The following is a 22,224-nucleotide window of genomic DNA, read 5'->3' as shown; positions in this document are numbered from 1 at the left end:
CCTGTTGTAAACTGATTTTTTGACACTAAAATGATCAGCAGTGGAACAGTCAAGATCCAAGCCTATTATTGGCAAGTAGATGTTCAATATTAGCAGGTTCTTATGAATGTGGGCAGCTGTCATTGCATTTGATGCTTTGCAGTCTGACAAGAGAGCTAAGCTGGAGCTGTCAACTGATACTGGAATTACAACTTCGAGGGGAGCGTTTTCTGAAGCCAACACATGGGGATAACATTTCCTTTTGAAGTATCTACCCAGGCCTCTCTCCCTCTCTTGAGAGGGAGTTCAACAGCATGCCTTGAGCTGTGAGCTCTGCTCTTGCAGTTATTCCCAGCAGAGGATGTTCTCTGGGAGCTGCTGCACCCACTCACAGAGGATAAACCCGCCAGGTTTGCACGGCGAGGCCAGGGCTGCTCTTCCAATGCTGAGGGAAGGCAATTTTCCAGAAGGCCAGCCCAGACCAAGGCTGCACCTTGTTACCTGAGGGGTGTGTTGCCTCTGCTTATGGCTTACATCATGGGACTTGTATAGAATCAATAAGGTTGGAAAAGACCTCAAAGGTCATCAAGTCCAACCTGTCACCCAACACCTCATGACTACTGAACCATGGCACCAAGTGCCACATCCAATCCCCTCTTGAACACCTCCAGGGATGGTGACTCCAGCACCTCCCTGGGCAGCACATTCCAATGGCTAACAACTCCCAGTGAAGAACTTTCGCCTCACCTCGAGCCTAAGCCTCCCCTGGCACAGCTTGAGACTGTGTCCTCTTGTTCTGGTTGCCTAGGAGAAGAGACCAACTCCCTCCTGGTTGCAACCTCCCTTCAGGTAGTTGTAGAGGGCAATAAGGTCTCCCCTGAGCCTCCTCTTCTCCAGGCTAAGCAACCCCAGCTCCCTCAGCCTCTCCTTGTAGGGCTTGTGCTTGAGGCCCCCCCTCCAGCCTCATTGCCCTTCTCTGGACACGTTCAAGAGTCTCAATGTCCTTCTTAAACTGAGGGGCCCAGAACTGGACACAGGACTCAAGGTGTGGCCTAACCAGTGCTGAGTACAGGGGTACAATGTATGGACTGTCAGCTGCATGAGTGCAGAGCCAGACCTGCCTGTTCCCTGCTGTGTTAACTGCTGAGCACAGTTTACCTTCTCGGTTCTCACCTTGGGGCTGTGTCTGGGTGGTCAGTGTTGTGCCAGTCCCAAATTCAATTCTAGTGGCTAGTGTTGAGCTTCATCTTCTGGGGGTGACACTCTCAGCTGATATTGATCCTTGAAGTGCAATCATTTAGTGCCTTACAAAGCTGTTGTTTACTTACCTTACTGGCTCAATGTGCTGTGCTGTGCAACCCAGACTCCTCCTTGCACTGCAGATGGGGAAAGAAACTACAGATACAGGTGGCAAATGGAAGTGGTTCAAGGCTGCTTTAGTGTTTCTAATCTGCTGCTGAAGAGAAAGAAGAGCTGATAAGAGAAAGACTCCTTTCTGCTACTCAGTGTAACTGAACCTGCATAAAGCATCCTTGAGGCCTGTGTAAGAGGAGAGCCTTTGGCCTTTGCAACTGTGAATATGAGCTGATTCCAGGCAGTCATCTTCAGCCCCTTTCTTCAGAGGGGAGCAATGGCTATGAGGAATGACCACATCCTCTCTGACTGATACTAACAGCAAAGACTTGCCTGGCCATAGCCAGCTTGCATCTGAACTGTTGCTCTTAGTGGCTTTAGCAGAAGCCTGTGGATGAACATGGGTCATAGTTGGCAGACTGTTAAAGGCTTTGCTTGTCAGTTCATAGACAACTAACCATTGCCACCTTCTTATAGGAGGTACTCTCAGTTCTCCTGTTGAACATTTCTCTCTTTAGAAGATGGTTTGAAGGAATTAGCCCTGTGTTCCTTCTGCCTGCTCTCCCATGCCAACTTTCTGCCTTACTGAAGAGCCTGAACCCTTCTGAGTTGCTCTGTGAGGCTTCATGCCATTGCTGCTGGATGGCTGCTCTGTGAGGGAAACAGGAAACAGTGCAGACTGCCCTGCCAAGCCCAACTTTATTATTACCTCAGTTCCCAAGTCTGTAACCTTCTCTGCCTCCCTCACCCATGCTGTGAGTCCTAGCTCAGAGCTCTCAGCAGGCTCTCCAGCTCCAGTGGGCAGGGACAGATTCTTGTCACTGCTAGCTAGCTTTTGGCTGCCTGGCACCTCAGTCTTGCTGACTGGCTGTGTGGCTGAGGTACAGCTGTGTTTGGTGGTGGCTGTTCCTGCTACTCCATGTGCTCAGCAGTCTGACAGTCAAGTGCCAGAGGACCTATAGGGAGTAGTGAGAGCCAGACAGGCAAATGAGATGCACTGTGGTTTGGAAGCTGCGCAGGGCTGGCATCTGATGGTGAGTGAAACTTGATGGCCCAGTGATGTGACTCTCCCTTCAGGGTTGCATTCCTGAAACCCTGTTGCTTCTTCCAAGTTTATCAATGATCAACATGGGATATTGCATAAGGACTGAAAGTATGGAAGGGAGCATTTTACCTGCTCCAAACCAGCACCATATTCCCCCCCTCCCCGCTATTTCATTCTCTAGGTCCACCAGACACTGTCTCTAGACCTAACAGAAGTCCTGAATGCTGTCATCTTCAGGAAGAAGCAGCCAATCCTGCTGTTAGGTATTTTGCATCTGTTACCTGGGATCTGAGTGAAAGCAGCTGCTATAGGCAACAAGGGAGAACTGGTGACTGTGGAGTGGGATGGTGTGGAGGTGCTGGTGGGAATCTGGAAGCTTTGCTCTTTTTGGTTTTGGGAGTACATAACTGGTGGTGAGAAAGGGCAGAAGGGAGCTGTCTGGAGTTCTGCTGTTCTCCCTGGAGGTTGGTGGTGACATCTGGAACTGAGTGTGAGCTGGGATAGTGCCTCACAGTGTGGAGATGAACAAGGGAACTCGTGCTGCCATTCCTGTCTGCAGCTGCCAGCAGCTTCTGGGCAGCCCCATCGGGCCCTTAAGCCCAAATTTTCTCTCCTCACCCTTTCCCATGCACTTGCACAGGCACCAACACACAGGGCAGAGGGGAAGGCACTGACACACACTAATAAGAGACTCACTCCCTGTCTAGTGAGCATCATGCAGTTCCTGAGAACTCTCCTGAGACAGAACTTCTCCTCCTCTCTGCTGGTGCTCCGTGGCCAAAACCCAGCCCAAGGGGCTGTGCAACCACAGCCATCATCACTGCAGGATGCTGCCTTGTACCCACTTGCCATGCAGCAGGTCTCCTCCCTGGTTGTCAGCCTGCAGAACCTCTTGGTGCACATCCAGTTGCAGGTATATAAACCACAACTTTTGGACTAAAACTTGTGTTGGGCTTCAAGCAGGTGCACTAACCTGAGGAGAAACCACCTAGTTCTGGTGGCAGAACCTAAAGGGCTGCCTTTCTTTTTCCTTCTGCCTGCATTTTCCACCCCTTGCAGACATGTGATGAGGAAGAGGGATAATGCTTTTGCTGCAGCATGGCACAGTGAAAAGAAGGTAAATCAAGCAATGCAGCACTGCCTGCTGCTGAACTGGATAGCTGTGTACTAAAGGATGATCTCTGTTTTCCCTACTCTGTAGGGATATGCCATACCCATAGGGACAGAGGTGGGAAGAGTGTAACACATCCCAGTTCCTCCCCCAGCAAGGGCCTTTGGGGAGTAGCACATCAGTGTAGATATAACTTGTTGGAGTGATGTTGTGCTCCAGGGGTAGTGCAGTGATTTAAGTCTCTCAAGTAATGCTGGACTCTCATCTTTATTTTTGGAGGCTCTTCATTTATTGTTAAGTCTCAGAATAAGTACTCATGCCTTTGTCTGGCTTCTTGGTGTGACAGGTAATTTGCAGCATGTTGCATGCCATGAAGGAGATGAAGGGTGTTATTTTCCTGTGCTGCATGCTCTTCAGATCCTGCCACTTGATGAATTTTCCTCTTCCAATAGCTCTTCACTGTTCTTTTTCCTTTTTTTCCCTCCCCTTTCTTCTTTTTCTCCCTCTCTTGGTATTGCAGAAAGAGATGCTGCTCTCTCAAGCTGTGGTTGCCTGCCTGGAAACCTTAGTGGAATACCTGTATGTGAAGAACCAGGATGCTGGTAATGTCTTCCTGCTCTTTCTTCTCTTGAATTTCCCTCCTGCAGAGACTTTGAGCTTTTTGATCTCCATCCAGCAGCACCCTGGAGCAGATGCTTAATGAGTTTCTGCCCAAGAAGAAAAATGATTTGTGTGCCTAAAGTTAATCTTGTGCTTTGTGGCATGGAATCGCTGTGCCTAGCTCCCCTGCAGGCATGAGCCCTCACTTTGGTGATAGACACCAGGATGCATTCCAGAAGGGAAAAAGTCATTCCCCACCCCTCAATGTGGTAAGAGTGGAAGGTTTTGGAATGGAAGGAGTTTAGGAATAGTCTTTCACTTCCAGACCAATTGTAGCAAACCTCTAGACCATTAGTATAGGGGAGGGAAGAACTGAATGTGATGTGTCTTCCACCCAGACAGCATTGGTCACAGTTTGGCCCTCAGAGAGGGGAAGGGAGAGCAGAGTGTTAGGCAGTCATAGGAAGTGGAAGCAGGAAATTGTAAACTTCCAGGGGTGAATGAAGACTTTAGTTTCTGGAGTCCATGTCAGACCTAATGTACACCAGGTTAGCAATACAACATAATATGACAGCATTGTAGAGCTGGGGGGAAGGATTGACCTTTCTGCTTTTGTTAGCCTCCTGACACAAAGTCCAGATGCTGGCTGTGATCTTGAAACAGACAGAAAGTTCTCTGTATCCTGATCTGTTCAGTTCAGTCATTTAAACTCTAAGAGAGAAGGGATTTGAGTGAGGGAACACCAGGCAGAAGGGAAAGAGGAAGGGGCTGAATAAAGATGTAATATTGCAGATGAGTGACAGCCAGGAGCTGAAGAGAGGCTATTAAAAGGCTGAGTTTAAAAAAACAGTGGCATGTTTGGGAGGAGGTTCCCCTGATTTAGGATTAAGCTAATGAAATGCTGCTTCAGCACCAGCTGAACCTCTCACTTTGGCTGCCTTAATTCTTGCTGTGGTGCAGAAGCTCAAAACAGTGATTACAGGAGTCTCCTTATTCCAAGCAGAATGAGGGTCATGGCTGTGCTGGATTGAAAACACTGCAGAGAGTGGCTGGACTCTAGGAATTGCCTGCTTTGAAGCTTTCCAAAACCCTTCCTTGGTTCAGAGATTGTTTCCAGATGTGCAGAGCAGGCCCAAAGCACAGTGCTGATACTGTCTCATTTTCATCAACTAAAAGATAACCCCCCAAAAAAGTTCTACATAATTTTTTTTGGTGTTGTTTTACCATACTAAAAATTCCTGTGGTGACAGCAGGGAGGTTACATCACTCTCAGTGGAAAAGGGACCTCTCTAAAACTCTGGTGAGGTGCCATGGTACAAGAAGTTATCTCAGCTGACTTCTTGTCAATGTCCATCCTCTGCTCCTAACATGCAATAAACACAAGGTAATAATGCTTAACTTTAGGGTTCAGTGAGAGACTCAGGCTGTCACAGACAATGACCTCAAGCCTTACTTCTGTTTGTCACACATGCTCCTTATTAAGAGCATTTTCTCCACTGATTGTTTGCACTGCTGCCCTCAGCAATCCTGGTTCCCATAGTATTCTCTCAGTATCACAGGATGTCAGGGATTGGAAGGGAGGACCCAAAGAGGTCATTGAGTCCAAAACCCCTGCCAGAGCAGGACCATACAATCTAGCTCAGATCACAGAGGAATGCATCCAGACAGGCCTTGAAAGTCTCCAGAGAAGGAGATTCCACAACCTCTCTGGGGAGCCTGTTCCAGTGGTCTGTGACCCTTACAGTAAAGAAGTTCCCCCTTGTGTTGAGGTGGAGCCTCCTGTGCTGCAGCTTACATCCATTGCTCCTTGTCCTATCACAGGGAGCAAGTGAGCAGAGCTGTCCCCTCCCTCCTGACCCCCAGCCCTCAGATATTCAGAAACTTTTATTAAATCCCCTCTAAGTCTTCTCTTCTCCAGACTAAAAAGCCCACTCTCTAAAAAGCTCACTTTATAGGGTGTCAGGTAGTGATAGGACTAGGGAGAATGGGGCAAAAATAGAAATGGGTAGATTCAGATTGGATGTTAGGAAGAAGTTCTTCCCCATGAGGCTGATGAGACACTGGAACAGGTTGCCCAGGGAGCTGTTGGAAGCCTCATCCCTGGAGATTTGTAAGGCCAGGCTAGATGTGGCTCTGAGCAACCTGATCTAGTGTGAGGTGTCCCTGGCCATGGCAGGGGGGTTGGAACTAGATGATCCTTGAGGTCCCTTCCAACCCTGACAATTCTGTGCTACTGTGCAGATCCAGGCTCAGTTTGTGGAGCTCATGTGATAGGCCTTCCTTTATTCCCCAAAGGGTATTCTGCAGCTAAATAAAACCTGTGGTCAGGAAACTTGTCCTCATATTGAAACCAGAGGCTATTATTTTTAAAACCCTGGGCTAAAGATATCCCCTCAGTGTTTTATGACATGCACCCCAGGAGGTTTCTCTTCCTGTGCCAGCACAAAGATGGACAAAATGTATTTTCTGCTTTAAAAAGCTCTTAAGCCTTTGTCCTGGTGACTGAACTCTTCCCCAAAGAGTGACATTTAAAACAACACAGGTAAGAACAGAGCAAAATGCCCACTTAGTGTTTCACAGCATGAAGTCCAGAAGAGAAACCTTGGGGTCAATGCAGAAGACTGTCCTTATCCAGGTGCAGATTGTCACCTGGCCAGTTTTAAAACTGTCTGTGATTGGCTTCTCCTCCTCTCCCAGCTCTACATGTTGCTTCACAGCCCTGGCACCGATTCCTTCTCTTCACGCTACTCAGTGGGGGACAGAAGTCCTTTCTGCAGCCAGAAGTTCTCAGGCTGATGACTTTGGTGAGCAGGGGAAGGACAGGCTGTTGTCCATTTGTTCTGGTATCCTGGTGCAGCGCATGCAGGTTGGTGATTGGATCTTACCCCCTTACGCACACACACTCTCAGAGGCTGCCCTGGGGGGCTTTGTCTGCCACTGTATTTGTGCCCTGTAACAATGATACTTGAAAGTGAACTTCCCTTCCACACCCTGCAGAAACTGCTGTTAGTGTGCACATCCTGTTCTTATGGTGTTTGTAGAGTTGATTTATATCATCTAGGACCCCTGGGGAGAAGAGCAGAAACCTACAGAGAACATGTAAGGACTGTGACTAGTCAGGGACCATGCTGCAGCTGTCTGACGTACAGAGCTCTGCTTAACCATCCCAGCCTGTCTCCCTGTCTCTGACCTTAAAGACCTGATTTTTCAGGGCAGAGAGTTACTGCAACCTGCTGCCCTGCTGTATGTGGGCCTGCAAGCAAGAGAGGAAATGTGGTCCTGCCCAGCAGTACTAGTGAAGATAAAGCCCTCGTGGCAGGGGATGAAGGGAAGGAATTCTTAACCTTCCCTCTCCCAATACAAGATGAGGCTGTGAATATTTGTTAATTCCCTTTCAAAAGTGCCATATGTATATATAAAGTTCCTTTTTAGTTCCTTCCCAATCTAAACCAAAATAAGTCTGGTTTTAAATCAGAGCACCATAAACAGACATTTGCACTGTTCCTGTTAGAAGTGGTATAAAAATCAGGCCTGTGGTTAAGGTGCTGCAGCATCTCATTACGTAGAAGAGGTCTTTGCAGGAGATGAGTCACTCTTGGTCTCTGTGGGTCTTTCTACTGTTTCATGTCTTTGATTTTATTCTTTGTTCAAGTTTCTGAGATATCAGAGCAGCAATATTATTTCTCAAAAAGAAATTAGCCAGATTCTTCAGGAGGCAGCAGAAGCCAACTTAGCAGAGCTGCCTGAGGCCACTTCTCGTGCTCTTCACCTCTTCCTTTGTCAGGTAAGGAAGCAGTGGCTGCCAAGGCAAATGAGAAGGGAATCTCTAGGGGTTTGCCTTAGCCTTTGATGGGGAGCCATAAACTTCTTTTGAGGTGGTTGTAGTAAGATGAAGAGAAATCCTGCAGCTGCTAGCTTGGCCAGCTGCATTCAGGGGTGTGCAGTGAAATCAGAAAGGGAGTGATGCCAGCAGTTGCTTAAACCATGTCATCATATTGTGTGGCCCCTTAATTTCCCCCCAGTCAGAGTTTGAAGGTCTTACTGTTCTGTGTGGAGAAGCAGAAGGGAAGTATGAAGGAACAAGCCCAGCAGTTTCCTGTTGGTCTGGAAATCATTCTTTTTTTTCCTGGCTGCTCAGATTCAGAGCAGTCATTGTCAGATGGAGCCAGTGCAGTCAGGGACCATTCAGACCTTGCTGGAGCGTCTGTTGGGACAGAGGACTACGTGCATGAAGCATCAGGACATTGTGTATCCTTTGCTGGGCAGAGACACCTTTGATAAGTGATGTGAGAGTGGTAGGAGTAACAGAGGTGGAAGGGATACTTAATCTGCTGCTCCTTCCCTTGTTCCAGCTGAAGGCAAATGAAAAAACTCGAGTGGTTGCTACACTTGGCCAACTTTGGGGATGAAAGACTTCATCATCCTCAGACTTCAGAAGACATTTGGGGAAGAAGGAGACATTTGGGATGAAAGATGGCTCTGATTGCATTGATCTATATGGTGGAGGTGTTCTGTTGAAAGGGGAGCAGGCCAGGCAGCCTCTGACTTCAAAGCAGTAACGATCCCTGTATTGATTTCCCTGGAGGAGGAACAATCACTTAACCACTTTCCTCCTGCTAACTAGCACTAGTGTGATGTGAAGTCGTGGTGACCCGCAGATGGCTTGAGCATTTTCAGACTACAGCAAGCAATTTGGAAACTGCTGAGTGGAGTTACTAAATTTTGTCCTTGCCCTCAAGAGCCCCTGAGACTTTAGTCCCATGAGAAATTAACCCTTCTCTTCTCAAGGCACAGCAACAGGGGCCACTCCCAGGTTATTTCTGGGGAAACAGGCGTCTGACACAGGATTTGTTTATTTCTCCAACTGCCTGCTTTTGCCTTTATTCATCATGTGGTATCAGTGATTGGAGTGTCTGTGGCAGTGATTTCCTGTTGGGGTGGGGACTTCCTCTACTGTAGGACACTGTCATCAGCCGTGTGCAGGGTATGGGGTAGGGTGAGGTGTTTGTTAACTGTAAGGAATATCTTGTCCTGGTGCTTACTACTGCTCTGTAGTGGGACACTAAGAGCTCAGCCTGAGCAGGTGGAGATGATCCAGCCCCATGAAGTTCTTCTCTACTGCCTTTTCTTGTCTGTGCAGGGATGAGGATAGGAGAACAGGAGGTCTTGATGCCTTGGTAAAGAAGCCTTCAGGTTTTCATTGTTAGGAAGGGGTTTGGATACAGTCAGAGAGCAGCAGTGATGGCTGCCTGAATTGGGTAGTCATAAACATGTAAGACAGATTTCTCTGGTCAAAATCAAGCTTTGACATCAGTTTTGTTGAAAAGGAGCATTCTTCAGGTTCATCTACGCTGATGTTCCTCATACATGTTGTGTGTGGGGGGTGTCCATGGCTTGGGGGAGAGTTGGTTTAGTAATGAACCCCCCCCATCAGCTGTGTGCCCAGTGTGGGAATTCCCACAGCATGCTGGAGTTTCAGCCATGCCTTCTCTTTCTGCTCATGATGCCAATGACAGATGTCTGGGAAGTGTGGCTGTGTCCCTCTCACACATTGGAGACTGATACCAGAAGATATGGGGCACGCAGCGAAGGATCAAGGCAAGAACGGAACAGGAGATCCCATCCTGCCTTTTCTTCCCAGCAAGTAGAGAGAAGATGGACCTTTTCTTCCCAGTGAGTAGAGAGAAGATGGACAAAGTAATTTGTAGCTCATTTTTGGAGAAAGGTTCGCTGAAAATAGTTTATAAAGCCCAGTTCCTGAAGTGGCTCCTTGATTGCTTTTCTGTGGGGGAGGAAGCTTGCTTGATGCTCCTGGGTTTGATCGAGATACAGAACTGCCTGGTGCCAACGATGTCACATGCGGGTGCAGGGTGCCGTGGAAGAGGTGCTCAGCTGGTGGTGCTGCTGGCTGGCCTCTTTCCTCTAGGATGGCAGGGTGCTGGGGTCTCCAGCCAGGACCCCTGGAACAGCAGAGGTGCTGCTTGTCCCACTGGGAAGAGGAGACTTCTTCCAGCTGGCCAGATGGCTGCAGCCCCAGCCCCCCGCTAACCTGTTGCCCTCAAACCCTGCAAGCGCCCCTTCTCATCGGGGCCTTAATTAACGAGGCTCCTTCCCTCGCAGGGACGGGAAAACCTCGCCACAAGAGGAGCAGCCCTGCGGGGCGCGGAGCCCGGCTGCCTCCAGCCCCCGGGGCTGCGGGCAGCCCCAGCGGGGCCGAGCTGGGAGCGCGGGTGGTGGCGGGGCGGGGCGGGAGCTCAGGAAGTGACACGGCGGGGCGGGGAGGCGGCGGCGGCGGCAGCGGCATGGCAGCGCGGCGGGCGTGAGCCAGCGCCGATCCCGGCCTCGGTACCGGAACCTGGCCCGCAGGTGAGGGGAGCCGGCCGGGCCGCGCCGTGCTGCTCGGTGGAGCAGCCGCCGGGGGAGGGCCAGTGGAACCGGGAATCCCCCTGGCCCCGGGGGTCTCAGCGGGGCTGCCCGGTCGTGGCGGGGCAGCAGGGAGGGCCCGCTCGGGGGTCATGGGCCAGAGGGAGACCCAGAAAGGGACCCGGGAGCCCGTGCAGCCGGGGTGGCCGATAAGCTGGGCGGACAGTACGGCCCCGGAGGTGCCTCGTTGGAGACTTTCGGTTAAACGACTGTGCCCTTACCCGAAGGGCTCAGCCGTCGCCGCCTGCGCTCCCTCCCGGTCCCTCGCCCTTGCCGGAGCCCCGTGTTGGTGCGGTGTGCGGAGCAGTGCAGACACGGCAGCAGCGGGAGGCGGCTGTCCCGTCTCGTCCCGTTGCTCTGCATCCCCTCGGGTGCTGCGTTTTCTTGAGACGGCTGTGGCTGGATTTCCCGCAGCGTGGCCGGGGTCGTCTCCTCTAATCCGATCTTCACGCCTGCTTCCCCGTGTCATTGTCGTTACTTTCTGCGATGCTTGAAAGTGGATCCCCATCTTCCTGTGCCCACGGCCACCCGAGCCCTTCGGAGTGCGCTGGCTCCCTGCAGCAGGGCGGGAGGCACGGAGGTGAGCTGGGACGGATCCATTTGTGGGACCGAAGCAGCTGGCTTCGGTCAGAGCTGCCTAACCCTGGCTGGCCGCCGTCCCTGCGGTGCGCCGGCTGTGCACTGGGGCGTTAAGGGACTTTGGAGGTAAGCAGGTGTAAGCGGCCCTTGTTCCACTGAAGCGGCTGATCCTGTAAGCCCTATATAGACGTGCCCCAGCAGAAGAAGTTTGATCAGCCTGTGTTTCACTTAGGAAGCCTTTGATTTGTCTGTGGCAAGAGATTAATCCTCGTCTCACTGACGGAGGAGCAGGTCAGGGATGGATTTGTGGGTCGGGGAGTTTTTACTCTTTGTTTGATTCCTGAGGCAAGCTGGCTGATGATGCATTCCCCCCTGTGCTTCAGTGCCCTGTGGAGAGGAAATGTGTGTGGGGGGGTCCTGTGAAAGTCCCTCCTGGCAACCGAAGTGTGGCAGCATGGCTCTGCCTTGTGAGCTCAGTAAGCCAATAAATCCCGGGGATGGTGGGTTCAGATGGGGCTCCTGCAGGAGAATTTATAAAGCCATTAAAACCATTTTAATGGAAAGTATTAACCATCTATAACACAGCATCTGTTGTCGTGTCTTTAGAAAAACACATCTAAATTATGGGATGTGAGACAGCAAGGCAGCCTGGTGGGCTTTCTGCTGAAACAACCAGCTGGCTGGGGCTGCCAGGGAGTAGTGGTGGAAACTCCTTCCCATCTGTAGCATCAGGCCAGGGTCTGGCTCCCAGGACTGCTCTGGGAGCGCTCGGCAGAGCTGGCTTTGGCAGAGATCAATTCAGCGAGGACTGGAGTGGGAAGAGCGGGGCAGCTCTGCAGTGCTTTGTGTCTCATCTTGTCCCTCACTGAGCATCAGGACACAAGAGAGGGATTTGGGGAAAAGCATAGAGGAACATCTGCAAGAAGCTTTGGCATCCCTGCACTTCCACAGCCCAGCCTGGAGAGGAAGGAATGTCTTTTGCCATTAAAATGGGCAGGACAGTGAAGGAACATAAGGCCAAGGTGGTGCCATGTGATACCAGCAGCCTCGCTTCCCTTACAGGTGAAGGCAACAGCTGGCTTTGTTTTCACTGGGGTGTTTCAGCCCTGATGGACCACAGTGGTCAGTAGCTTTGATGTGAGAATGCGTGTCAGCAGGGTAGGGATGAGACACGGAGGTGATGGGCTCCTGGTACAGTGTGGTTCTCCAGTCCTGACCTTGTCCCTTGACACAAGCTGTAGTGCTGCTGCAGAAGGATTTATAATGTTATTAACCCCATTCTCACTGGAAACAAAACCCATCTATACCACAGCACCTGCTGTTGTGTCTCTGGGAAAGCCTGTCCCCGTTTCAAGACTCCAGGGCAGCCAAGCAAGCTGGTGGGCTTTCTACTGCAGTAACCAACTGGCCAGCAAGCACTTCAGCTGAGAGCCATGCTTCTCTATTGCTGCTGCTAAGAGGGGTTTTTATTGCTGCTCCAACTTTGAGCAGCTGCAGGACATCCTCCTGCCATCTGGTCCCAGTGTTGAAAGTAGGGGATGTGGGAACCCCTGCCTTGACCAGGCCTGCCAGGACTGCTGTAGGCAGTGTGGCAGAAGCAGCATATCTCGGCTTTGCCTTTCAGCCTGGTCTGTAGGCCACCAGCTGCGGCCTCTGAAGTCTCTCTTGATTCTCCACAAGCACAGCAGATTACCAGCCTGGTTTCTAGGGCCATGTCCAATATGAGAGGCAAACAGGACCCCAGATCCCAGGACAGTTACAGTTTGCGCTTTTGAGTTGCTGCTTTTCCTTCTCCTCGAAAGCCTGGGAGGGAGCAAGTGGCTGTGGGAGGCTCTGCAGGGGGGGGGTTGCACCCCGTCACAGAGCCAAGCCGTGGGCCTTTGGGTCATGGTTTTTGGCAAGGTGAAGCAGTCTGGTGGGTCCAGCACCTGCTTGCCCCAGTTAGAGAATTTCTCCTTGCAGCCTCAGTTTGCTGGTCTGCTTTGCCACCCTCAAGGTGGCTGTGAATATGACTAAAGCCTTACACTGCAGCAGGCAGAGGGGACAAGACCCTGAGCTTGGCGTGGGAGGCTTGTGCTGCCATCCTGGCTCTGCACCACCCAAAGCATGGGGCATGACGCTGAGCCTGTGCTGGGGACAGCCCTTTCTTCCCCTGTGACACCAGTTGTGGTTCCTCTGCTCCATTCCATTCCATTCCCTTCCAGGGGTGCAAAGCACGACAGTGAAATAGCACAGAGGGTTTCTCGTTTTTGCCTGACACTGTTTCCCTGCCTGCACTGGGGCTGTGAGGGCACCTGGTGCTCATCCTTGGTGCTCAGCTCTTTGACAGGAGGGATATCTGCTGCTGCTCCTAGCAGGGCTAGGAGAGCTGCTGGTGCTGCCCAGGGTGCCTTGCTCATAGGCCTGAGGTTGAACAAACTGTACTTATTTGTTTAAAAACCAACAAGAAAATAAGCTGGATTTGGGGTAGAAGGGATTTGTTTCTGTCCCAGTGTTAGGGCATCGCAGAGAAAGGCTCAGCTGGGCACAGGAGCTGAGCTTCAGGAGAGGAGCAGGGTGGCAGGGTGAGGGCAGCTCTGGTGGCCTTGCACATCTGCCTTGCCGTGGGAGCAGGAGGCACCTTGGGAAATGCACCTGGTGGAGCTGCTGCTGCTGCTTCTCTAATTGTTGGTGGCTGCTGCTTGGCTCCATGGAAACCTTGTCCCTGTGGACAGGCTGCCTTGGGTCCCACTACATGGAGGCCAAGGTACTGTTCTGTTTTCTGAGGTCTAGGCTGTCCCAGGAGCCTCTAGCCTGTCTTCTGCATGCTGAGGGGCCCACATAGCAGGAGCAGCTCTGCCAGCTGCATCCCTGCAGAGCCTCAGGCACCACCTGGAGAGTGACACACTTGGGGCAAGGGGAGATTCACCACCAGGTCACCCAACTGCTGCATTTTAGCATGGGGCCCACAGCTTGCACCTGGCTTGTGGGTCCAGATACAGCAGCCTAAGAGATGAGGTGATCAAGCCTGATGGGGAGGTGGACTTCAGCCGCTTGGCTCTCCTCCCTTCATCCCCCTTGCTTCAGTTGCTGGGCTGCTCTGGCTCACAAACCAAGCAAAAAGCTGACTGTTATGTTGGGGTAAGGAGTAGGACTTAATTGTTCTGCTGGGTCAGTGCTCAGTCAGATCTCTGGGGGCCCAGCCAGTGCCCATCCAGCAGTGGAGGCAGGTAGAGAGGAGGTGGAGACCTGGTCTTCCCTTGCAGGGGAGAACGGGCCAGTTACAGCATCACTCCATGGCCTTGCTCTGGCCACTGCCTCCCTCAAACCCCTTGTGGGGCCAAGGGAGAGTCAGGCAGGGACCTTGGTGCCAAAGTTGATGTGTTGTTGGTTCTGGGAGGCTCATGTGACTTCTTTTGGTAAGTGTCCTTGCTGGTTGGTGGTTTTATTGGTCCATTTTGTTCCAGGCTGCTGCGACTGACATGGATTTTTTCTTCATCTGCCCCTTTCTGCTGGTGCTGCTGGTGTCCCGGGGTAGCTTTGCAGACCTGGAGAAACAGAGGGTGGACTCTGGTCTGGAAATCTGTATCCTTCTCTGCAGCCTGCCCCTTGTGTCCCACGAATGTGCTCGTGCCTGCTGAGGCTGGAGGCAGCTCAAGTGCAGGGAAGGAGTCAGAGAGCACAGAAAGGGACACAGAGCAGGTGGAAGAGAGAGGACTCAGAATTGCTGATCAGTTGCCTCGTTGCTCCTCAGTGGAAAAGCTTTTGCTGTGCTCCTGGGTTTGCTAACCAAGTGCTTGGCTCAGTGTGGGAGTTGGGACAGGGTTTTTTGCGGTGCACTTTTGCTTTCTACTCCAGGACACTGGGCACCAAGCACCTCTCCCAGTCTGCAATTCTAGCTGTGAGGTCAGCCAGGTGTCAGAGCACACCTGTGTGTCTCAGTGCTTTGGAGTCACCAGTTGGGATGATAGGAGAGGGTCTTTATCATGAGGTAGGGTAGTGCAAGCCCTTCCTAGCACACAACAGCATCCCCCAGTGAACAGGCAATGTATGAAGAGACTTTTGTACGTGTGCTTGTGGAGACATGCATGGGGAAGGCGGTGGGAGCTCACACTCATCTTCCAGCCTGTCAGGTGGAGCAGGGACCAGCAAGTGGAAGGCTCCTCGTGAGTGCCCAGTGTTGTTAAGTGCCCCACTGGGGCACATGGCCAAAGAAGCTCACTGGAAACCTGTGTTTCATCCTTGCTCACGCACTGCTTCCTGGTCCTCAGGCACCCTGCGGAGAACTGGGGGTACTGGGATGGTGCTAGGGGCCTGATGGAGTGGGAGAATAGGAGCATGGTGGGAACGTGGCAGCGGTGCCCTTGACAGCGATGCAGATAAGAAGCTGTTTGAGGTGAAGCGCAAGGACCAGATGAATGCACTGAAGAACCTGATTGAGCTCAATGACGTCAACCAGCAGTACAAAATCATCGACATCATGCTCAAGGGACTCTTCAAAGTGAGCCACAACACAGGTCACCCTCCAGGCTTGGGGAGAATGGGCAGGAGAAGCAGGGAGGGCTGAGTGGTCTCCATGGGGTCAGAGAACTGGGTGGGCAGGTGGTCTTTAGGACCTTAAGGGAGGATGGGGCTTCAAAGCGGGGTGGTTGTAGCAAGCACCTCTGTGGTACAGGGGAGGACCGGCAGGACAGGGCAGTAACCAAGGGCTCTGGCAGGTGCTGGAGGACTCCCGGGCCGTGCTCATTGCTGCAGACGTGCCTCCTGACGGGCCTTTCCCTCAGGATGAGAAGATAAAGGATGGTAGGTCCTAACCCACCTCCCTCATCTAGTGCCCTGGTGCATTGCCGAGGTTCCTCCTGGGACTGGGTGGATGGGTATGAAACCCCTCTGCATCCAGACCTAGACTGGTTCCTGTCTGTGGGGGAATCCTATTGCTACCTCTGATTGGTGCTGGGGAGCCAGTTTGCCCTCAGCTTTCCTGCTTCCCGGTGGGGCTGTAGGTGTCAGAGGGACGGGGCAGTATGTGATGGGGCTGGTGTCTGTCCCCACAGCGTACTCCCACGTGGTGGAGAACACTGCCTTCTTCGGGGACGTCGTCCTGCGCTTCCCCAAGATCGTCCACCACTACTTCGACCGCAACTCCAACTGGAACAGCCTCATCCGCTGGGGCATCAGCTTCTGCAACCTGACAGGCGTGTTTGAGCAGGGACCCCACTCCCAAGTCCTGGGGCTGGTACGGCTCTTGGTCCTCCCACTGCGTCCTCGCTCTGCTGCTGGGGCTGGGGGCAAGAGGTTTTGGGGGGTAAAAGGAGGGCAGGGGGAGTGTGCACCCATGTCTGAGGGTTATGCTTGGGATGAGGGAAAAGTGTGGAGGGGGCTGGTTGGGAGGAGGGGGCCCTGGTCACAGAGGTGGGTGTGGGTGGGAGACACTGCTTCCAGACATGGTCTCTGCTTTGCTCCACAGATGGCTCAGGAGCTGGGAATCAGTGAGAAATCACCTGATTACCGCAATCCCTTTAAAACAGACCACTCTGAGGTAAGACAGCAGCACCACCAGCTCACCCCATGGGCTTCCCCATCCCTGTCACAGCACTAAGCAGCTGGCTGGGGAAGGGAAGGTGTAGTCTGGTGGTGAAGAGCCAGAGACCCCAGCATGAAGGAAGCATGGCTGAAACATGCTGAGTTCCTTGGTTGGGCTGAGGTCAGCTTTGGGCACCTGGTACCATCTCCCCCCTCCTGTGGCCACCTGCCACATGAGAATGTTGAGACCCCATTCATCTTGTGCTGCATTCAACCTCAAGCTCCTGACACCATGGGGTTCGTGTGTTGGCTTTGGTGGGTTTGGAGGGGTTGTGCCTCTGAGAGACTGTGGAAGCTCCTCCATGCTGACCCCCTTGCTGTCACTGCAGTTCTTCCCCAGTGCTGACACCTTCCAGAAGGCGCTGCGGGAGGAGGAGAAGCGGCGAAAGAAGGAGGAGAAACGGAAGGAGATCCGCAAGGGGCCGCGCATCTCCCGCTCGCAGTCGGAGCTGTAGCCTGCGGGGGCTTGCGCCTGGCGGCCGGGGTGGCGCCACGGTGACACGGAGCAGCTCCCTGCCTCCCGGCGCCCGCGGGCCGGTGCCAAGTGGTGATCCCCTTTCCGTTCGTGCCGTGGGTTTTGTTTTGTTGCCTTTCCCTTTCGTTTGGTGGGGGCCACCTTGCAGTGCTGGTAGGTTGCCCCAACGGGACTGGGGGAGCTGAAGGGGTGTGCCCCTTGCCCAGAGCCAAAGCACAGAGGGGAAGGCAGCAGGGCTGTCCCCTGGGTTGGTTTGGGTTCTGCCACCCATGGGGAGGTAGGGTGAAGGGGACATGCTATGGCTGAGCCCCATGGGGAGCCCGGAGAGCCCTCCACAGCACAGGGCGCCCCGTGCTGAATGTGCCTCCTCCATCGCAGGTGGAGTGCATCATGCCAAACAGCCTCATGAGCAATGCTGCTTCTCTCAAATTTGGTCGTTTTTTTCCTTTTTTTTTGAGCTGATGATCTCATTGCCCACCCCCATCCCCTCAACCCAGTTATACCTGGTCTCTGCCCAGCTGCTACCTCTGCCAGACCAGTTCTTCCCTCTTTCCAGCAGCTGTTTTACCAAGCAACCTGCAGTTCACTGGTCAGCCATAGCTGAAAAGACAAAATGGTGCCATTTCCCTGCCTGATGACATACTGCTCTCCTGGGTGGGTACCATAGGGCATCCCTGCAAGTGTGGTGAATATTTGGGAATGAGGGATTTGAGCTCTTGCCCCTCATTACAGCCAATGTGTGCCTGTAGTACAAGCACCGCTGATGCTGAAGGTGCTGGGGACCCAGCCTGAAGCCCTGTGTGCCAGCCTCGTGCTCTGGTCACACCATCCTGTCCCCCGTCCCTCTGCTGGGGGGCTGATACTCTCTAATTTAGTTCCCCAAATTCCTTTCTCAGGACAGACAGCTAAAGGCACATGGGGACAGGGAGCCAGTCAGGGGGCTGTAACCCTTTGTGGGAGCGTCTGGGCTGCAGCGGGAGCAAAGTTGTCCCCAGGACCCTCCTGTTCTTGTGACTGCTGATGAGGGCCATGCAGAAGAACCATCCCCACACAGAGGTGCTGTGGGCCAGGCTGTGGGCACCGAGGCCTTTGGGAAAGGGGAAATGTCCTGAACATTTAACCGCAGAGCCGGGTCCCTCTGGCGGGGGAGGTGGTGATGGGTGCGTTTTGTTTTTCTTGAATAAAATTGACTTTATTATTTATTTTTTTTTTTAATAAAAGACGTCTGGCTCTTGCTCCTGTGCCTGGTGGGAGCTGGCGTGGGCTCTGGTGTAGTGAAGGGCCGGGGGGAGCTGCAAAGAAGGGGTCAACCCCCTTCCCCGAACGTTCACTGCCGCCTTCCTCCTAGCCGTTCCCCGCTTCAGCTGGGCTGGGGGCCGCGCGGTGCCAGCGCTGGCCGTGACGAGTGTCTCTGTGGGCGGGAGAAGCCGGCAGCGCCCTCCCTTCTCCCACGCGTGTCCGTAGCGCTCGGCGCTGCGCTGCGCAGCGGCCCCCGCCGGGCCCGCCCACGTAATGAATATTCAGATGAGGAGGCGGGGCGAGGCATGCTAATGATAGCTGCTGATCGCTGACGCGCCATCACACCACGCTTCGCCGCGGTCGCCGATTGGCCGGCGGCGACCTGGTCTCATTGACAACAAACCGCGGGGGGCGCGCGCGCCCCGCGGCCCTGGCGGCGGGCAGGTGGGGGCGGGGCCGGGCCGGGCCGGGGCGGCCCAAGATGGCGCGGGGTCGGCGGCGCTCGCCGGCAGCCTCCGCCTGAGCGCCCGGGGCGGCGGTGAGGTTTCATGCGCCGGTGCGACCGACCACGGCTGGCTCCTGCGCGATGGAGGGCGGCGAGCTGGGCGTGGAGAACATGGAGACCCTAACAGAGCTGGGCGACGAGCTCACCCTCGGCGACATCGACGGTGGGCGCCGCAGAAGGAGGGGTGGGGGTGGCGCTCGTGGGCTCCCTCAGCGGGGGGTTTCTCATGGCTTCCCCGTGGATCAGGGGCTGCCGGTGCTGCACGGGGGGTGGGGTGCGTGGGTGGCGTGGTTCCTGGCTGTTGCTGCGTGGGGTGTCACCCATCCCTGCGTGGGGAGTGGGAGCGTAGGGTGGCTGCATCGGGTCGGCTCTGCGTGCGTGTAGTGCGCGTCCCACGCGGGACGGGTTTCCAGCGCGTGTAGGTGGGGGGAGCGAGGAATCCCCCTCTCCTGTGTGGGTAAAGGCGCGGAGCGGTGGTGCGGGGCGCGTCTTGTCGTGGCGAGGGCCACGCATGTCTCCCCGCCGAGGGGAGGACCTGGGCAGCCCTTTTGGGTGACGTGCGCGGGGCTGACCCACGGCGAGGGAAGAGTGGCGGTGGTCGCTACAGGAAGATGCGTTGGGGGTCCGGAGATCTGAGCCCCCGCATCCCTGATCTGTCCCACTCCCTGCCGCTGCCGGTACGGGGCGAGTCGTGAAGAAGGCAGTGGTCTTGCCGTGCTTTTCTTGCCTCAGAGCCGCGGGGCAGACGGTGCTCCCCCGGGTTCCCCTCGTGTTACCTCGTGGCTCTTGAAGTCAATGGGAGATGATGGCCATAGATGTGTCATCAGTAGTGCCCATGCGAGGAGGCTGTGCTTCTCCACCCGCCTCTACCAGAGCAGGTGTAACTGCTGAAATTTTCCTTTCCTCCACCCGCTGTCATCCTAAAACTTGACCACGCTAACAGCAGAGCTCAGTCCAATAAGAAAATCCCTGTTTTCTGCCAAAAGGCAGCAAAACGAAACGCCTGAACATGATTCCTTATTGTTGTGCTTCCCAAACAGCTCCTGAAAACTCGTTTTAAGGGCTGATTTCTCTGAGCTTTTCTCTAGGGTGGAGATGGAGACTTAACTGAGCTCCCCTGCCCTGCTCGGCCTTAATCGCAGAGCTCAGCTTTGCTTGTGTGTGGGGGGAGGGAGGGGTGATGCCTGAAGCATCCTTGTTTACCAGCTGAGGGATAAAATGAAGCTCCGATCACTTAAGTTTATAAATGTAATCGATTTGCAGAGTATTTTCAGGGGCAAATTTACACTTGTTATTTTCCTTTATCATATGTAAGAGAAGAATATCCCTGACGAGGATGGAAAGGGCTTAGTTACTGCTCACAAAGTTGCCGGTGTGAATTGAGTGTGGTGTTTGCTCCTGTTCAGGCACCACTTCTCAGGATCTGCAGGGAAATGGAGACAAATTCCAGTGAACCCAGAGCTGGCTCTGAACTGTGGCGTGCCCGGGGAGGTGTGATTCAGAGCAATGAGTAACCTAGGAGAAAGCTTCACCTTCCTCCCCGGCTCCCTTGGGCGGATTTTCCTGGGAAGGGTGGGGAAGTCTGTGACAAGGCTGCCTTTTTTTCCTGTGTGCTCTTGACGTGGATTCTTTTCAGGGGTTGAAATTCTGCAGGGGTTTTGATTTGGTTTTTAAGTTTCTTGCTGGCCAGTCTCTGTGTAGCTTTCCTGTTCAGGCTAAGGGACCCTCACCACCTGCTGCATAGCTTTTCATTTTCTGTGGTGCAAGAGGAATGATGTTGGTCAGTCTGGTGGATACACTGATTATTCTGAGATGTTGGTGCTCACTGGGGATGTGCTCCAGGTCTGGGGGATCCTGGTGCTGAGCTGAAGGCATCTAGCATTGTCTCTGCCCCCCAGCAAAAGCTTCTTTGCCAACTGTGGGCACCTTTCTGCTGGCAGGATAGTGCTGGAGAGTGAGGTCTGAGCCAGTTGGGAGTGCAAATCACCTCTGAGTTCAGGACAGAGGGGTTGTTTGTGTCGAGGCTGGGATCTCCACCACTTTTGAGTTTCTCAAAGCACTATGCCCAGGAGGGAGCATGGAGGAAAGCTGAACTACCTCATGGGAAAGGCAGCTCTTACCCTTACCTTACTGCCCAGTATTTGGGTGCTGAGCTAATGAAAGCAGCAGACGTCCTTGGTGGGCTCAGTTTCGTAACACCTTGTTGACAGTTTTTAGCCTTGGGCTGGACCAGGATAGTTTTGTGCAGTAACATCTCACCCTGCATTAGGGGCCAAGACCTCTGCAGTACAGAGGGTGTGGGTGATTTTGCAAGGATGGGCTTGTCACAGAGAGCTGTCCTCCAAAAGCGCCCGAGCTTTCTAACAGTCAGTGCAGGCACTCTGTTCTCTGTGTAGGCAAAGGTGGTTTGAAAGGTAGAGATTTGGATTTTGGATGTTGCTGTTTCTCCTGCTTTTGATCTCCCACGTGTGGCTTCTTAGGAAAGCTCTTGGGCACTTTGAAAGAGATGGGGTTTGGTGCCACGTACAGGGAGGGTGATGGAGCACAGGAACAGGCTGCCCAGAGAGGTTGTGCAGTCTCCTTCTTTGGTGACTTTCAAAGCCCACCTGTGTGGCCTGCCCTAGGTGATGCTGCTTTGGCAGGAGGGTTGCACTGGGTGATCTCTGGAGGTCCCTTCCAACCCTTAGTATTCTGTGATTTAGACTCTTTGCATTTAGTCAGTGATAAAGATGTGATCTAACTTGTGAGAGCAAGAGTAGGTTTTTTTTTTACTAAGATACTAAATCTGCTGTACTGAGCACAATGTTCTGCAAATGAAAACCACAGTACTTGAAATTTGGCTCTTACATGGAATTTAGTCTTGCAGAGCAAGCCTCATCCAATTTGTGTTTATTCCTCCCTTGCAGCAGTGCTGTCTGATGCTGAAATAGCAGTACCACCAAATGTTTGAGAAGGATTATCAGGGTTATCCTGTTGGAGGTTATTTGGGATGGTCTTAGTTGCAGTCAAGTTGGAGGGCAAAAAACAACTTAATATCCATCTGGATGCTATGCAGGAGTGTTACTCAGCCCTCCTTGCTCTGGTGACAGTTTGTGAAAGTTTACAGAGCCCCTGCATAAAAAAGAAATAAGACAGATCTTTCATTTGTGTTGTTAAAAACAGAGACAAAGGTTTGGTCCAAGTGGTCCCTGAGGATGACTGTTGCTCAGTGCTGGGGGAACTGCACATCCCCACTTCGTGCTGGGCTGTAAACAGATCAGGAGGATACGTGTCCCAAGCTCCTCCATCCAACAGACTTGAATTCTTAAGAGCTGCAGTCATAAGCAGTGCTTGAATGTGTGGAAGGGTTTGGA

At 53.1% G+C, this 22,224-nt stretch overlaps 3 protein-coding genes across 3 annotated transcripts in view; all 3 read left to right on the top strand.

Moving 5' to 3' along the window:
• MEI1 (meiotic double-stranded break formation protein 1) overlaps positions 1-8,444 on the top strand; it is a 38,945-nt gene extending 30,501 nt beyond the window's left edge. Inside the window, exons 25-30 of the mRNA XM_054168049.1 lie at positions 2,559-2,640; positions 3,085-3,290; positions 4,009-4,090; positions 6,786-6,892; positions 7,741-7,872; positions 8,227-8,444. Coding sequence (XP_054024024.1) covers positions 2,559-2,640; positions 3,085-3,290; positions 4,009-4,090; positions 6,786-6,892; positions 7,741-7,872; positions 8,227-8,373 — 756 coding nt within the window. The 3' untranslated portion in view covers positions 8,374-8,444. The remainder of the gene's footprint in view (positions 1-2,558; positions 2,641-3,084; positions 3,291-4,008; positions 4,091-6,785; positions 6,893-7,740; positions 7,873-8,226) is intronic.
• A 1,925-nt stretch (positions 8,445-10,369) lies between these two features.
• CCDC134 (coiled-coil domain containing 134) lies at positions 10,370-18,304 on the top strand. Its single transcript, XM_054167943.1, has 7 exons — positions 10,370-10,454; positions 14,537-14,654; positions 15,449-15,570; positions 15,788-15,872; positions 16,124-16,305; positions 16,537-16,608; positions 16,982-18,304. The coding sequence occupies exons 2-7, from the start codon at positions 14,552-14,554 to the stop codon at positions 17,105-17,107; spliced, it is 690 nt and encodes a 229-aa protein (XP_054023918.1). The 5' UTR covers positions 10,370-10,454; positions 14,537-14,551; the 3' UTR covers positions 17,108-18,304.
• A 517-nt stretch (positions 18,305-18,821) lies between these two features.
• Positions 18,822-22,224, top strand: part of SREBF2 (sterol regulatory element binding transcription factor 2) — a 29,492-nt gene continuing 26,089 nt past the window's right edge. The window contains exon 1 of the mRNA XM_054167651.1: positions 18,822-19,034. Within this exon, the coding sequence (XP_054023626.1) occupies positions 18,953-19,034 (82 nt within the window). The 5' untranslated portion in view covers positions 18,822-18,952. The remainder of the gene's footprint in view (positions 19,035-22,224) is intronic.

Source organism: Dryobates pubescens, chromosome 15 (assembly GCF_014839835.1).
Source record: "Dryobates pubescens isolate bDryPub1 chromosome 15, bDryPub1.pri, whole genome shotgun sequence".
Taxonomy (NCBI): Eukaryota; Metazoa; Chordata; class Aves; order Piciformes; family Picidae; genus Dryobates; species Dryobates pubescens.
The sequence above is the reverse complement of the archived record's forward strand: the minus strand, read 5'-3'. Positions and strand labels throughout refer to the sequence as shown.